The following is an 18,065-nucleotide window of genomic DNA, read 5'->3' as shown; positions in this document are numbered from 1 at the left end:
TTTTCAGGACTATCATTTATCACAGTGAAGTCTGGAGAAAACGTTTCCCTTAACTGTACATTTGTGAAGACTCATAGTATAGCTCGTGTGGTTTGGTACAGAAAAATATTTGGAGAGATGCCCCAAAATGTGGGAGAAATATCAGCATATAAGTAAATCCAAATTTCCCCAGAGTTCAAGATGTTGGGATTTAAAATGGACTAATAACGCCATTTCTCTGACAATTCCACATATAAAAATACATGATGGAGGACTTTACTACTGTTGGATATGAAGCTGGGAGAGTTTTACTCTGTCAAATGGAACTTTCTTGGCTGTAACAGGTAATTAACTAAATCAAATCTGTTTTTACAAAGACGTACGCATATTTGCGCACCCATTTGTGTTAATTTTGGACTTTAATATAGCTGTGCTTAGAGTCTGATTGTGCCCAAATCTGAAAAATCTACAAACAGTGTGGATACAGTATTCCCCGTTAGGTCATATTTAGATGTTTAAATGATCTTGAAAAGTTTTTATTTATTTTCAGTACTGAGTATCCTTATATCACAAATTATCATTGTCCATTCGGTTGTTTTCCAGAAAATAGTATAACCTGTATTTTATGCTTTTTCATTAAAGTCTAGTTATACTGTACATTCATCAATATTAAATGAAGAGTACACACTGCGTGTGCTGTTGTCTTCTTTCCTTCTGTACTGTAAGTGGAAGACGTCTGTGGTTTTAGGGTGAGAAGAAGGGTTAGAGGGTAAGAACAGTCCTCATGTAAATAACCTACTTTCAAATCCTTTAACAAAGGTGGCATTAGCATTTAAGAATTTTAACTCCTTGCTCTGGCAATACAGGAGACACCTCAAAACTCCGCCTTCCTGCTTTTTCAGCTAAAGCAGCAGTCAGACCAAACACGAATATGATTCACCCAGAGGAAATGACAATTCAGTGACCGTTCAGAGACGGATGCATTTGATGTTCACATTGCACCAAACTGATGCAGGTGAATCTCGAAAAGAGAAACGCTTGTGTACTGTAAAAGACTAACAGAAGGCTTCTGTCAATATTTTCTTATACATGCTGTTTGAATGATTTGTATCCATTTCATGTCACAAATTCTAGCTTCTAAATGTTTGATCATCTAGCTTTAGCAAGAAGATTTCATGATGTAAGCTAATACAATCTGACAAACTCAATATATAGCAACTGGTCAAGCTGCAGGTCTTCATCGGAAACCAGTGTGAACTCCATGCAGACCTGGAACAAAGGCATGTTGGTGAAACCCAATGGCATGACATGGTACTGATAGTTCCCTTATGTCATGTGCTGTGTGAAGGTACCTTACTGAGTCAGTCATATAAATTACTCAGCTATGATTTAATACTCTCAAGATTTAAGCAGTGCTTTAGACATTTTCAAGTCAGGAACCCAGGCAATTGGTGTAAATTATATATGCATCTCAGACAGGACTGTGTGCATGAACTGTTGAAAGATAAACTACAGACTTTTTGTTGTCCAATAAAATACTCAGCTATGTTTGTTTGTTTGTTTTAGTAATTTAAATGAAACTCTGAAAGTCTAAAGTATGTGAATGAGTTTCTTAGTGAGTTTTTCACCACTGACTTCTGCAGGCCAAATTTAGCTACAAACACACAAGTAGGTGGAATGGAAATTTAAAGTGATCATGTGACTTGTAGCAGCCAATGAGATGAAAGTCTCCAGTACAAACTTCTCAGTGGTTTGGTTTCTAAATTCTTTCAAACACCTCGTCCCAAGTGTGATATCATTTATGAGAATGGCTCCACTCTGGATTCTTAGTTTATTTCTCAACATATGTAAGTCTTATATACATTTTTTTAATGTATTTAAAATATTATAGATGCTCATTCATATTTCTTTTGTTGCATTGAATCTGATTCAAATTGATTTTCTAGTTTCAGCCCAAGCTGCGGATTTTAACCGACCCTCGTTTGTCTCAGTGAAGTCTGGAGAACGGGTTACTCTAAACTGCACGTTTCAAGATGGATACAGTAAAGAACTTATTGTTTGGTATAAACAACAATTTGGAGAGATGCCTCGGGAAGTGGGGAAAATGATAGCCCATACAGACACGCAAACTTCACCTGAGTTCAGCTCAGGATTTAAAGTGGAGGAGATTATGAATGGCATTTCTTTAACAATCCTACAGGCGAAAAAAAACGATGAAGGATTGTATTTCTGTGGAATATTTACCTGGGGCGAATTTCAATTTTCCAATGGAATATTTGTAGATGTGACAGGTAAATCACTCACACACACACAAACACACACAAATACAATATACATTTATATACAGGGTGTCCAAAATGATCTTTACAAGTTTAATCCAATATAGACTGTCAGCCAGGACTGTAGAAATACTGGAATTGTTCCATTTTACAGAGAAACACATTACGTTTGTGTATATAGCAAGTTTTGACAAGTCTTCTCATCGTCATTATATCATTTGAAGGCAAGAATCACTGCCGCGTTTGAAAGCATTGTTGTGGATATGTTGCATGTATATGACTGAATTTGGATTATTGCCTGGATGTTTTGCGCATCACCAGTGGTGCTCATATTAACATTCATAACGTCATTGCTTTAAGAAGAAGTTTGGGTTTTTACTGTGTCTAAATTTCCTTGATGCCCGATTCTATGTGCGTTTAGTAATGTTTTAAGTTGTGATGATCGTTTTCGGGCACCCTGTATATTTATTTACTTAGATATTTTCTAAAATTGCAACTATACTCCCCGTCCCACAATAAGTGTAGTGGATATAAAAAATCTACACACCCCTGTTAAAATGTGAAAATAATGAAACCAAGATAAATCATGTCAGATTTTTTTTTCCACCCTCAATGTGAATTTACAACGTATAAAAATTAACTGAAAAACAATCAGAAACTTTGTAGGGTGAAAAAAAGAAAAAAATATATTTTTAAAAACTTACAATAATCTAGTTGCATAAATATGCCCCTAAACTAAATTATTGTTAAAACACCTTTTTGATTTTTTTTTTTTTTACACCACTCGGAATCTATCAGTGTAGATCTATTAAATTGTAAAGGCATCTCCTGTGAACAGCCCGCTTCAGGTTTTTAGTTAGATCCAGGTCTGGCTCTGGCTAGATCATTCAAAAACACTGATCTTCTTTTGGTTAAGCGATTCCTTAGTTGATTTAGATGTATGCTTTGGGTCATTGCCGTGCTAAAAAGGTGAAATTCCTTTTCATCTTAGCTTACTAGAAGACACCTGAAGGTTTTACACTAAATTCAGCTGGCATTTGAAGCTATTCATGATTCCCTCCAGCTTGATAAAAGTCCCAGTTCTTGCTGAAGAAAAGCAGAACTAAAACATGATGCTGCCACCACCATGCTTTACTGTGGGTATGGGGTTCTTTTGGTGGTGTGCTTTTTTTTTTGCACCAATCAAATCTTTTGGAATTATGGAAGGATCATACCTGTATAATTGATCTCATCAGACCATAACACATTTTGCCAAATAGTTTGACTTGATTTAGTTGAGCTTGGATGTTTTTTGTGAGAAAGGGTTTCCGTCTAGCCGTCCTACCCCATATGCCAGACATGTGAAGAATATGACAGATTGCTGTCACATGCAGAGAGTAATCGTTACTTCTCAGATATTCCTGCAGCTCTTTTAATCTTGCCGTAGGTGTTTTGGAAGCCCCCCAGGTAAGTTTTTGTCTTGTCCTTTTATACATTTTGGAGGGATGTCCTGTTCTTAGTGATGTCACTGTGGTGCTCCATTATCTCCACTTGTTGATGATGGCATTCCTGGTGTTCCATGGTACAGCTATTGTTCTGGAAATGTTTTATACCCCTCTCCTGATCAATACCTTTCAACAAGTGAGATACCATACATGCTTTGGGATCTCTTTGAGGACGACGGCTTCAGCAGTTAGATGAAACGAAGAAAAAGTGAAGAAAATCCTACAGAAACAGCTGATCTTTATTTGTGGTTAATCAGAATAATTTCATTGATGACAGCTGTATGATAAATACTTTTGAACATGAGATTTAATGTGATTGGCTCACTCTGAACACAGCTATGTTCACAATTATAAAATATAAAATGCAAATATATGGAACAGGTTATTGTATTTTTTTTTTCAGATTTTTCCCTAAAATGTTTCTAATTGTTTTTTTTTTTTTTTTTTTTTTTTTTTTACTTAAGTTTTATATGTTGTAATTTCACGTTGAGGGTGGGAAAAGTTCTAAAAAAGATTTATCATGGTTTTCATTTTAACAGGGTTGTATAGACTTTTTATATCCACTGTACAGCTAGCATCTTCAATTAGCAATATTTTAAATGATTTAAAACATATCTTATTTTCACTGGCTACGTTTTTTTTTGTTGTTATATCTTATAAATTTATAAATTTCATGAATAATTATTTAATTATCTTTTCTTTGAATTGATACTAAATAATTAATTCAAGTTTTAATGTTTAATTTCTGACCTCCAATTACCTGTTTTACTTAATTCTGTCTTAAAATTTTATTTTAATAACTTATTTTAAGGTTCCGTCAGGAATAGTAGTAGTAATAGTAGTTGTAATAGCAGAAATTTTAATATATTATTTATTCATAGATATTCATTGTTGTTAATGCATTTTTATGGGGGTGGCTGTGGATCAGGTGGTAGAGCGGGTTGTCCACTAATCGTAGGGTTGGCGGTTCGATACCTGACCCACATGACTCCACATACCGAAGTGTCGTTGGGCAAGACGCTGAACCCCAAGTTGCTCCCGATGGCAAGTTAGCACCTTGCATGGCAGCTCTGTTACCATTGGTGTGTGAGTGAGTGTGTGTGTGAATGGGTGAATGAGACACAGTGTAAAGCGCTTTGGATAAAAGCGCTATATAAGTGCGCCATTTACCACTTATCTTTGTAAAGCACTGTAAGTAGCAAATAATGTTAGACTAAAGCATAGGAAAGACAGTTTGTGTCGATTTTCCATATGACTTTCCTTAGTTAGCTCAGTGTGTACATAAATGCAAACCAAATTTACACTGTCTATATTACACGGAACAGGTGAGAAAGATGTGAAAGTGTCAGTGTTTCAGAGAGGCATGTCGGACTCGGTTCCTGCAGGAGCGTCAGTGACTCTGCAGTGCTCGGTTCTCTCTGAGAGCAGATCAGCAGAACTCCAAGTGCTCTGGTTCAGAGCTGCTCCACCACAATCCCATCCTCAAATCATTTACACTCATCACAACAGCAGCCATCAGTGTGAGAGCGGCTCTTCTACACACACCTGTGTGTACAACTTCTCCAAGAACATCCTCAGCCTCAATGATACTGGAACTTACTACTGCGCTGTGTCCGTGTGTGGGAAGATCATTTTCGGGAACGGGACACGAGTACAACTGGCTATGAATACATTCACCGACCAACATCGTAGTAAGTATGTAATTGTAGATCGTTTCTGTTTCCTTTGTGTAAGTTGTAAATATTTAACATATTGGCACAGTTCTACAATGTGTACATATTCATCATGTGACATCTATTTTCCTACAGAGGGATCTGATTCTGTAGTGGTATACCTTGCTGTAGTGGTAGCGGTGTGTGTAGTAGTGATTTGTGCTCAAGCTATTTTATACTGTAAAAAACAACACTCTGGACAATGCACAGGTAAGATTCCATTAAACTGTGCAGTAAAAATTGACCTGAAGCATAATATGACTAAGCGAATATAAACATACATTTTCTTGTACATAAGCTAGTGCTAGCTAAAAAAAAATAAAAAAACAAAAATAAATACAAATGGAAGTAAATCTTCACATGGATCCAATCATAAAAGCTACTCTTTGTCCTACAGCGAGACTTCCACAAGGTTCACTGATGGAGAAAGCCCACAGTCAGGTAACTAATCCTGCACTGTATACACAGCATAAAATGTAGTCCTAAAAAATGCATCTCTTATTTGTGAACTCTCTATATCCGTTCATGTAGAACCGTGATACTGTGGAGCTGAATTATGCTGCCCTAAATATCAAAGAAAAGAAAACCAAAAGTGGAAGAGTAAAAAGAGGACAACCGCAAGATACTGTTTATTCCGAAGTGCTAATGTGCCCTAGTACATAGATTTTAAAAAAAGATATCTGTCTGTGCATTGTAATTGTTAACCCTAATCATGAACGTGAGTGGTCTGTTTATTTATTAACTCAGATAACACTTTTATTGTTTTTGACTGTGTAATATATGGCAGATCTCAACTCACAATTCTGGTCAAAGCGCAGCTCTGCATAAGCGTGGTGTAATAGGAAATGCAAATGTTGGGTTCGATTGTCTCTATGTAACTTGTATACAATGGAATGGAATGTCATTTCTTCAGAACCATGGTGTGACATGCCACAGTAGCACAATACACATAAAACGTAATTGCATAACATTATATAAAATAAATACACAGTGCATTGTAACTACACAGGACAACAGAACGATATGTAATGGATTATTGTATATGGCATGACTGAGAAGAGCTGAACATAGCTTTGTAGTTGTATAGTCACAGCAGCAACCAGTTCAAGTTTGTCCAAGTTTAACTGTCAAATAAAAAATTAAAAAAAGAAGCTGTCCAAGAAGCAGAAAGATAAGAAAAGCAAGATCAGTAGTAAAAAGGAGCCATTAATATCTTCATGCAGACGTGGAACCAAGGTGTGTTGGTAAAACCAAATGGCATGACATAGAGCTCATGCTACCCTTAAGTACCCTTATGTTGTGTAGAAGCCAGTTTTCCACACATTTCCTCCCCAGACATTAAGTTGGTTCATATCTCAGGTCTAACGTTCTGTATGTCCATGTGCACAGCTGCTTCAACACTGCATACAAGGCAGGGGATATCCACACTTCTGTCAAAACCTGTCAGTTAAATTTAATTACAAGGTCTAAAACCACTTTCTTTATTCATCCATCCATCCATTAATTTTTAGTAACACTGGACATGGAGTGGGAACACAACCTGGATTTATAATATCCAACTAGTGTGATTTAAGGAGGTCTGAGGAAACCACAGAACCTGGAAGAATCCCTCATGGACTCAGGGAAGACAAGTAAAACTCCTCACATAAAATATCCCAAGCTGAATGAGTGGATGGATGTATGGATGGATGGATGGATGGATGGATGAATTAATGATTATTATTTTGTTGATTTCATTAATACACCCACCAATTTTTGAAATTTTCCAGATAACATTAAATACTAAGAGTGTCAGTACTGCTGCATAGAACAAAATGTGTACATTTGCGCTAATAAATATTACAGTGAAGACCTTACATTTGGTTTATTCCTTAACTTTTATGTTCTGTTCAGGTTTTTTTTTTTTAATTAATTAATTAATAAATTTATTTATTTATTTATTTATTTATTTATTTATTTATTTATTTATTTAAAGTTGGACTTATTAGGATATAGTATGTCCAATAAAAACTCCATTATGTGTTTTTAAGTTATTTAAAAAAAAAAAAAACACTTTTTACTCATAGTTAAGGATTATATAAAGTTAACACTTCTATGTGAATATCTTTCTTAGTGTTAGGGTTAGGGTTAGGTTAGTAGTATACTTTTCACCACTGACTTCTGCTGGCCAAACTGAGTTACAAACAAACATGTAGGTGGAATGGAAATTTAAAATGACCTTGTGACTTGAAGCAGCCAATGAGATGAAAGTCCCCAGTAGAAAGTTCTCAGTGGTTTGGTTTCTAAATTCTTTCAAACACCTCGACCCAAGTACCATGTCATTTATGAGGATGGCTCTACGCTGGATTCTTATTTTATCTTTCAAAATAATATGTAAGTTTTAAAGTGTTTTCATTTAAAATGTAACAGCTGTTCACAAATGCAAGTACAAATTCATTCATATTTCCTTTGTTGTACTGGATCTGACTTGAATTTATTTTCTAGTTTCAGCCCAAGCTGCGGATTTTAACCGACCATCGTTTGTCTCCATGAAGTCTGGAGAACGTGTTACTCTGAACTGCACATTTCAGGATGAATACAGTAAAGAACTTATTGTTTGGTACAAGCAAACATTTGGAGAGTTGCCACAGGAAGTGGGGAAAATTACAGCAAATATAGACATCGAAATGTCAGCCGAGTTTAGGTCAGGATTTAAAATAGAGAAAAGTGTGAATGGTATTTCTTTGACAATCCTACAGACGAAAAAATCTGATGAAGGACTGTATTTCTGTGGAATATATACCTGGGGCAATTCTGCAATTTCCAGTGGAACATTCATAGCTGTGACAGGTAAATCACTGACACACACACACATGCACTAGTTTTTACTGAATTTATTTAATGCAGGAAGCAACTGCACTCCACTTCAGTACAGATCGTGTATGGGTTAAAACTTAAGTGCATGTTTTCAGAGGAGCAGCACATTTCAGATGAATGACCTTCATCAACTGTTCAAGCGAAAATTAAAATGCTTCTGCGGCTACAGCTGGTCAATAATCTAGTAGACATTAAAAATGGAATGTGTTAGTAGTGTTGGTCAATCTACTGGATATTCTTTGCTTTGCTGGATACATTTTGATGAAGACAATTTCTTCCCCACACTTCACCCCACAAGGCATACATCAAGAAACATCAGTTTAGAAGCTAAAATATATCACAAATGTTATATTTGTTCTATCACTTTGTATCACTTGACATTTTATGTGCAATTACATATTCATTCTTTAGTTTTAATTGGTCTAAAATATCCCATTTGATTATTTTTTTCTCAGCGCTCATACCCTCCCAACTTTAAAAATGTATTTTTAGAATTAATATTATTATTTATAGTATATATATATATATATATATATATATATATATATATATATATATATATATATATATATATATATATATATATATATATATATATATATATATATATATATATATATATATCTCTAATTAGTACCTTTGGGGATGTAGATGCAAATCTGTTTATAATCGAATGTCTATATTCTATAATCAACAGCAAATAAATATGTCTATAATTGAATGTCTGTTACACTGAACAGGTAAACCAGATTTAAACGTCTCAGTGTTCCAGAGCGGCGTGTCGGACTCGGTTCCTGCAGGAGCGTCAGTGACTCTGCAGTGCTCGGTTCTCTCTGAGAGCAGATCAGCAGAACTCCAAGTGCTCTGGTTCAGAGCTGCTCCACCACAATCCCATCCTCAAATCATTTACACTCATCACAACAGCAGCCATCAGTGTGAGAGCGGCTCTTCTACACACACCTGTGTGTACAACTTCTCCAAGAACATCCTCAGCCTCAGTGATACTGGAACTTACTACTGCGCTGTGGCCGTGTGTGGGAAGATCATTTTTGGGAACGGGACACGAGTACAGTTGGCTATGAATACATTCACCGACCAACATCACAGTAAGTATGTAATTGTAGTTTGTATCTGTTTTTGCTTGGTTTTAGTTGTAAGTATTTAGAATATTGATATGGGTCTACAGTGTGTGTAAACATATTTGTCATTATATTTATTTTTCTACAGAGGGATCCGATTCTGTAGTGATCTCCCTTGCTGTAGCATTGGCAGTGTGTGTGGTCGTGATTTTTGCTCAAGCTATTTTAAACTGTAAAAAACAAAACTCAGGTAATTTTTCATTAAGTTCTGAAGTTCTAATTGTTCATCAACTTGTAAATATTAATCAATTCAACCGAACACATAGAAGTCTGTCAGTAAATTCAGATGAATTCAGAACAAAATCCTTAATTCAGTGCATTTTTGTTGTAGATAAGCTAGTGCAAGATAAAAGTGGTGAAAATAACTGCAAATACATGTACATCTTAGTATAATTGCAATCGTAAAAGTTATTTTTCTTCTACAGTGAAACTTCCACAAGGTGCTCTGAAAGTAAATCAGGTAACTAATCAGGAACTGTGTATACACATAGCTACAAAAATGTAAGCTAATTGTCTTATTTGTGATTAATTCCTCATATCCGTTCCTGCAGGCCCGTGATGCCGTGGAGATGAATTATGCTGCCTTAAATTTCAGTGAGAGGAAAACTAAAAGCGGAAGACCCAAAAAAAGACAACCTCAAGATACTGTTTATTCTGAAGTGATACACACTCCTGTTACTTAGATGTCTGTTAATTTACGACTAATTGTTATATCAGATGTTTGTCTGCTCAAAAGCAATGTTTGAGCCAAATCGATGTAAAAGCATTCATTGTCACATGAAACCAAGTGACAGTGAAAAATCTTAAACTTTGTCATGTGAAAAGCCGCCACTGTGTACGATGCTGCTATAATGATAATCACATCTGAATGTACTTTTTTAACCTGATTTTTTCAAGCTGTGCACACTTTTATAAAGTTGATAAAGTGGTGTGGCCTGTTTATTTGTGAACTTGTATAAATATTGTTTTCTACAATGTAACTTCTCCAAAACCATGTCGTAATAGTCCAATCTAGAAGTTATACATTTAGCATGTGCTAGTCTCATTATCATGATGGGTTGAATATGATTCGAAAAGGAGTTTTAAATACATTATTTATGCAGCAATCCAGTTTTGCTGGGCTACAGCGACCTTTTATTTCACACAGTGGTTAATAATGTAAAATTTAATTGCTGCGTCTATTAATTAAACTTAACAGTGAAGGATTTATGGACTATATATATATAGGATAAATAATAAGGGGCCTAACACAGAGCCTTGGGTGACACACTTTATTTTTTTGCTTCTGAAGAATTTCCATTTATACTAACAAACAATAGCATTGTAAGTTCGATCCATACCATTGTGTTCCTAAAACCATTTCAACTGCGAGTAATCCTTGGGATTAACAAAAGACCAAAGTGCTCAGAATTTGTTATACTGCAACAGGAGATCACCAAGACACACTGAAACTAAACCAGTTAGACCTTTAGACATCATGAGCAGGACTTTGTAATGAAAGTGTAACTTAGTGGGTAGATACTGTAGCTTGAATATGACTGGGATAATGTGCACTGAATTTATTTTCCTGGTAAGGTTGCATTTCTGAACTGGTTGATGTTGTTATATTGTAGACAACCTCTAAGGGCCTCATTGTGGCCAGAGTGCCCCAGTTTGGTGTCTTTTTGTTCCCCTTTAATGTATTGTGTTACAAATTAAACATATTGTGTTAATTAGAGATGCACTGATTATTGGCCTTCGGCCATTAGCGGCCATCGGCCGTTAGTTTAAAAACATCCGATGATCAGGGCCGATTATATCCTGTCAATAAAAAGTGGGCGGGAAAACACATTGATTTCCTGCTGTGTGTCAAGAAGATGTCTCCTGTGTAGAATGACGACAAAACTGCAGTTTGTAATCTCTGTAAGCTAAAATTTTACACCGGAAGTGAGCAGCGGTGAAGCGGGATTTTCAGCGTCGAGTCTATTGTTCTGTTTTGTTTTTTGTCATGCTGCTCGAGCTGAATTAAAGGGCCAGTACGCCATTGAAAGATTTAAATGATGATGAGTTGACAAAAAAGTATATATTGAACAAAAAAATATATTTGTAGAGTAGTATATTTCATATCTAGTTAATGTTAATATATATAAAAAAAGTTGGTTTTATATATTACCAGTTTGATGTTCAGTGATGGAGTAGAAATGCTTATGGTGAATGAAAGTGAGACTAACAGGAGGTTTTTTAGAATTCAGTCAATGTTAATATGAATTAATGACATTAACTAATTTAAGAAATCTTACTTTAATATTCAGAATTTAGTTCATGTGTTCATGTTAATTAGGGTAATGTGTTTTCTGTTTATGAGACCAGTTACTGTGGAGCAACTTGAAATGAAGAGAATAAAGTTTTTATTTGCATTTCCTTCAGAATTGTGGAATTAATTATTATTAATTTAAAAGAAGGCATAAGAGGTAGAACGATCGGTATCGGTTATCGGTATCGGCCGATATTACTCTGAATAATCACTTATCGGTATCGGCCGAGAAATTTTGTATCGGTGCACATCTAGTTTAAATACATATTGCAGAATTCAGAAACGATTATAAAAATCATGATATCACTTACTTTCTAGGTATCTTAATAACTGATGCACTGTTAATTTGTTACTCATTGTAACTTTAATGAGTCATTGAATACGTCACATAATTGTGATGATGTTGGTTATTATTTTATTATTGCTGCACCTCCTCAGTATTTCCGTATCTGATTTATGGCGTCCTAAGGGATATGCTGGGTCGCAATGTCATCACATACATCGATGACATCCTGAAATATTCCAGTTCCCCAGGAGAACATGTCTGCCATGTCCGGCAAGTCCTGCAAAGACTGCTCAAGCACCAGCTCTATGTCAAAGCAGAGAAATGTGAATTTCACCAGCACACTATCTGGTTCCTGGGCTACATCATCAGCCCTGATGGGGTCACCATGGTAAAGTGCAGACAGTTGTGGAATGGCCCACTCCAGGAACAGTTAAGGAATTACAGCGATTCCTGGACTTTTCCGACTTCTACCGGCGTTTCATTAGGGGTTTGTTCCATCGCACACCCTTTAATGTCCCTGTTGAGAGTAAAGCCCAAATGTCTGTCCTGGAATCCAGCCGCCCAAGCAGCACTAGAGCAACTCAAGGAAGCATTCACCACTGCTCCCATCGTTAAGCACCCAGACCCATCCAAGCCCTTCGTTGTTGAAGTCGATGCATCTGAGCGAGGTGTAGGAGCTATCCTGTCACAATGGTTCGGAGAAAGGTCCAAGCTTCATCCCATGGCCTTCTTTTCATGGAAGTTGTCACCGGCAGAGTATAACTATGACGTGGGAAACAGAGAACTCTTGGCTGTAAAATTAGCCCTGGAGGAATGAAGGCATTGGCTGGAGGGTGCAATGCACCCCTTCATCATCTTCAATGACCACAAGAACCTAGAGTACCTACGTACTGCCAAGCGTTTGTCACCTCGTCAAGCCCGCTGGTCATTATTCTTCTCATGTTTTCAGTTCACCCTGTCGTACAGGCCAGGGTCCAAGAATAATAAGGCCAATGCTCTCTTCCTTCTAGACAGCACTGAGGTTCGAGAGAGCCAATAAGAATTCATTCTCCCACCTTCTTGTATTGTCAGCTCCCTAGAGTGGGAGTTGGACCAAACCTTAGCACGCATACCAAGGTCACAGGTTCCAGCAGCATGGAGAAAATGGGGACCACCGTCAATCTCACCACTGGCTACCACCCACAAGCAAATGGTCAAGTGGAACGAGCTAACCAGGAGATTGGCTGGTTCCTCTGGACATTCTGTGTGTCCAACCCTGAAGACTGGTGCAGATCCCCCCCCTGGGCCAAATATGCCCAAAATTCTCTATGTCACTCAGCCACAGGCCTCACACCGTTCCAGTGTGTTCTAGGCTACTAGCCTCCACTGTTCCCGTGGAATGCCAACCCTATCAAATCACCAGCAGTTGACCAATGGATCCAGAGAAGCGAACAGGTTTGGGCAAGTACACACCAGCGTCTTGTGCAGACCTCACGCACCTACAAGCGTAAGGTGGACGTCGTCGCAGTGAGCACCCGCAGTAACAGCCAGGTGATAGAGCCTGGCTTTCCACAAGGGAGCTGAAACAACCACATGCTTGCAAGAAACTCACCCCAAAGTACACCAGACCTTTCAAGGTCAACAAGCAAATTAATGAGGTCACCGACAGATTGGAGTTACCTCGTCACAGCCGCATAGCACCATCATTCCACGTTTCACGACTCAAGCTGTCTTATCACAGCGAAGCAGCAACTCCGTTTCCCGGAGGCACCACTAAGTACAAACATGGCCACTGAGAACTACACTTCCCGCACACGCTCGCCTTCGCCAGGGTACTAACTACACACACCTGCAAGCAATCTCACACACAGCACATATGCAGCATTTAAGGATTTTGTCAAACAATCAGACTTTGCAAAGTAAACGTTCAGTTGACTAGTTCTCTGCCGTTATCCAAGCCTTAGTTCTCGTGTTTTTCCAAAGTGACTTTGACCATTGTTTTTGTTCTCAACCTTGATTCTCTGCCTTGCCTAGTTTGTCTGTTTGCCTGATAACCCGACCCCTGCCTGTTTATCAACCACGGATTTTGCCTTACCCCTTTTGATTATTATCATATTTACCTACCTGCACTTGCTTTATCTGCCTACAAAGTGTGACAGTACCAATGAAAGAGTGTGAACAACCTGCTAAAACCAACTAAAACCATTTAATCAAACCTGCTCAGGAGCAGGGTTTTCACTGTAAATAAGATTAGGTTGCATATTTATATATTAAATATATTGCACAACTACTATATCTTTGCTATGTAAAAAAAAAACAACAAAAAAAAACCAACAACAACAACAACAAAACTTTTAATCTACACCCTGTCTTCAAACTTTAAATTCTAGCTGTGTTTTAATCTAATTCCCAGTAATATTTCTTTTTGCACAAGCTTGTGAATGTAAAGTTCATACTGTGAAGTCAAAATACTTCTTTGGGAATAGATTTCTATTTTGTACTGACTTCTGGTGGTCAAAGTGTGTTACAAACATCTGAACCTGAGGGTGGAATGGAAATCATGATATGTAGGGCGGGATGGAAATTTAACTCATGATCTGTAGCAGCCAATGAGGTGGACGTCTTCAACATAATATACTTGTGCTTTTGTCGGACAGCTCGCATCAAGCATCATGTTGTCTATAAGGATGTCTCCAGCATTGATTCTTCTTTTATCTCTCTACATGATATGTAAGTTTCACAAGCTTTTTGTTAAAAAAAAACAAAAAAACTTTTTTTTAGATAATCGTTATCTTCGCATGTCTCATTTATTTATTTATTTATTTTTACATTTATTTTCTAGCTCCAGCCCAAGCTGTGGATTTTGACAAACCATCATTTGTCTCTGTGAAGTCTGGAGAACGTGTTACTCTTAACTGCACATTTCTGGACAGCAGCAGATCACTTCGTGTTGTTTGGTACAAACAAAGATCTGGGGAGCTACCTCAGAAACTCGGAGAAAGGCTTTCACACCTGGATGCAAAAATTTCACCTCAGTTCAACAGCTCAGGAGTGAAAGTGGAGAGAATTAATAATGGAATTTCTATGACGATACCACATGTAAAAAAAGATGATGAAGGACTTTACTTCTGTGGACTGCCTAAATGGGAGAATGTACATTTTTTCAACGGAACAATGTTGGCTGTAACAGGTAATTATCTACCCAAAGCTGTACAAATATATGCACATAATTACGGTATGTTTATGCTGAAAAGTGATTTATTATTATTGTGCATATTAATAGCCATGAACTGTTTGGGGAAAAGTTAGAGACAGGGAGATTCAGTTATATAGTCTTCTTGAATGCAATATAATATATTTTCTAGAGTAATATCGTTCGCAGGGATTGTTGTAAATTGGTGGATGCTCCAGATTAAAAATGTGTCATATTGTTAATATGGTGAGGATTTCTGTAAGGAGAAATACTATTTAACACATATGGAAGGAGTGTCCAAAGTCAGCGGTTTGTAGCCCTCAGAGGTAAAGCTGTAACTTTGAAAACTTGAGTTTTCTAACACAGGAAGTCTTTAGGACAGAGAACGTTGTTTTTTGTATTTTTCTAGGTTACATGTAAATGTCCAAGTTGGTTATTAATCAACTTGAGAACCACATGAAATATATGGGGGGAAAAGGATTTTATTTCTAACATTGTCTATATTACACTGAACAGGTAAACCAGATTTAAACGTCTCAGTGTTCCAGAGCGGCGTGTCGGACTCGGTTCCTGCAGGAGCGTCAGTGACTCTGCAGTGCTCGGTTCTCTCTGAGAGAAGATCAGCAGATCTCCAAGTGCTCTGGTTCAGAGCTGCTCCACCACAATCCCATCCTCAAATCATTTACACTCATCACAACAGCAGCCACCAGTGTGAGAGCGGCTCTTCTACACACACCTGTGTGTACAACTTCTCCAAGAACATCCTCAGCCTCAATGATACTGGAACTTACTACTGCGCTGTGGCTGTGTGTGGGAAGATCATTTTCGGAAACGGGACACGAGTACAGTTGGGTAAGAACACATTCACTGACCAACATCACAGTAAGTATGTAATTGTAGTTTGTATCTGTTTGCTTGGTTTTAGTTGTAAATAATTAGAATATTGATATGGGTCTACAGTGTGTATAAACATATTTTTCATTATGTTTATTTTTCTACAGACGGATCTGATTCTGTAGTGATCTCCTTTGCTGTAGCGTTGGCAGTGTGTGTGGTCGTGATTTTTGCTCAAGCTATTCTATACTGTAAAAAACAAAACTCAGGTAAGTTTTCATTAAGTTCTGGAGTCCAAAGTGACCTGAAGAATTTATATATATATATATATATATATATATATATATATATATATATATATATATATATATATATATATATATATATATATATATATATATCAACATTCCTTTTAAATGATATATTTATAAATGTGTAAATATGTATAAATATTGATACTTATTAGCACATGTAGTTAAATAATAAATAATAATCCCATCAGTGAAATTAATTCAAGACAAGCTCAGTGCACAAATTCAGTGCATTTTTGTTGTAGATAACCCAGTGTAAGATGAATGTGGTGAAAATAACTACAATATAAGTATGGATCCAATTGTAAAAATAATATATATTTTTCTTCTACAGTGAAACTACCACAAAGTGCTTTGATAGAGAAAACACACAATCAGGTAACTAGCCAGGCACTGTGTATACACATAATAATAATAACAATAATAATAACAATAATAATAATAATAATAATAATACGTTTATTTTATATAGCGCCTATCTCAGACCCAAGGCCATTAAAAATGTAAGCTAATTGTCTTATTTGTGATTAATTCTTTATATCCGTTCCTGCAGGCCCGTGATGCCGTGGAGATGAATTATGCTGCCCTAAATTTCACTGAGAGGAAAACTAAAAGCGAAAGAGCCAAAAAAAGACAACCTCAAGATACTGTTTATTCTGAAGTGATATACACTCCTGTTACTTAGATTACTGTTAATTTATCACTAATTGTTATAACAGATGTTTGTCTGCTCAAAAGCAATGTTTGAGCCAAATCGATGTAAAAGCATTCATTGTCACATGAAACCAAGTGACAGTGAAAAATCTTAAACTTCGTCATATGTTACAGGACTTGCCTAAAAAGGTTTGAGCGAAATGTTGAGTAGCAATTGTAATGAGAAAATTCGACATTGTGAATCATGCTGCTATAATGACATAATTTTGCCAAAAAGTGCTTTTTAACCTATGCATAATTTTATATAACTGATAAAGTGGTGTGGCCTGTTTATTTATCAACTTGTATAACTATTTTATTGTTTTCTACTGTGCAACATCTCCAAAATCATGGTGTAATAGTCCAGTCTGGAGGTGATAATTTGTGCTTGTGGAGATCAGCATGATTCACCGGAGCTAAACCATTTAGAACTTTAAACATCATGAGCAGAATGTTGTCAAGAAAGTGGAACTTATTGGACAGACATATGACAAGGATAATGTGCACTGAATTACTTTCCCTGCACTGTAAAACCGGATAAGTTCATTTAACTCCAACAATTTGAGGAAACTAATTACCTCAAAATTTTTAAGTTGATAAATCAATTTCTTTAAGCCGAATACACTTAAATATAACACGTTTGAGTTAATTTTTTCGTTATATTTAAGTGTATTTGGCTTAAAGAAATTTTGAGGTTATTAGTTTCCTCAAATTTTTTGAGTTAAACGAACTTATCCGGTTTTACAGTGAAGTGATAGGGAGTTTTAGAGATTTTACAAAGGAGCCATATGATAAACCACCATCAAGTGTTATGTCATGGTTTTACTGTCAAGCGCTAAAGTGAAATCAGCAACCTTACTGTGAGCAGTCTTAGAACTCAATGCTGTTATGTTTTGCAAGTTTTCCAGTATTTAATAAAGTTTTCTGGGTTTTTTTTTTTTTTGTTTTATTTTGTTTTGTTTTTTGCATAGTCAGAGCTGGCCTGTCCATTAGATCATGTCACCTGAAATCATTCATTGTTGGTAAA

General features: G+C 36.5%; 2 protein-coding genes, 1 long non-coding RNA gene and 1 gene segment (V, D, J or C); all 4 read left to right on the top strand.

Moving 5' to 3' along the window:
* The first annotated feature begins 5,016 nt into the window (after window positions 1-5,016).
* On the top strand, window positions 5,017-7,293 carry LOC108268730 (uncharacterized). The gene is made up of 4 exons (XM_017473863.3): window positions 5,017-5,433; window positions 5,551-5,664; window positions 5,852-5,895; window positions 5,986-7,293. The coding sequence occupies exons 1-4, from the start codon at window positions 5,028-5,030 to the stop codon at window positions 6,115-6,117; spliced, it is 696 nt and encodes a 231-aa protein (XP_017329352.3). The 5' UTR covers window positions 5,017-5,027; the 3' UTR covers window positions 6,118-7,293.
* Window positions 7,294-7,689: 396 nt separating this feature from the next.
* On the top strand, window positions 7,690-11,792 carry LOC108268719 (uncharacterized). Its single transcript, XM_017473841.3, has 6 exons — window positions 7,690-7,827; window positions 7,939-8,283; window positions 9,051-9,416; window positions 9,538-9,639; window positions 9,875-9,909; window positions 10,001-11,792. Exons 1-6 carry the CDS (start codon window positions 7,698-7,700, stop codon window positions 10,130-10,132), a joined length of 1,110 nt encoding a protein of 369 aa, XP_017329330.1. The 5' UTR covers window positions 7,690-7,697; the 3' UTR covers window positions 10,133-11,792.
* A 3,692-nt stretch (window positions 11,793-15,484) lies between these two features.
* On the top strand, window positions 15,485-16,131 carry LOC128628727 (Ig kappa chain V region K29-213-like). The segment is given in 3 exon segments: window positions 15,485-15,509; window positions 15,717-16,042; window positions 16,126-16,131. Coding segments are annotated over 3 exon segments (357 nt in total).
* Window positions 16,132-16,141: 10 nt separating this feature from the next.
* Window positions 16,142-17,587, top strand: LOC108268750 (uncharacterized). The gene is made up of 3 exons (XR_008396904.1): window positions 16,142-16,303; window positions 16,680-16,723; window positions 16,899-17,587. It is a non-coding gene; the product is annotated as an uncharacterized LOC108268750 (long non-coding RNA).
* Window positions 17,588-18,065: the final 478 nt, after the last annotated feature.

This window comes from Ictalurus punctatus, chromosome 8 (assembly GCF_001660625.3).
Source record: "Ictalurus punctatus breed USDA103 chromosome 8, Coco_2.0, whole genome shotgun sequence".
Taxonomy (NCBI): Eukaryota; Metazoa; Chordata; class Actinopteri; order Siluriformes; family Ictaluridae; genus Ictalurus; species Ictalurus punctatus.
The sequence above is the reverse complement of the archived record's forward strand: the minus strand, read 5'-3'. Positions and strand labels throughout refer to the sequence as shown.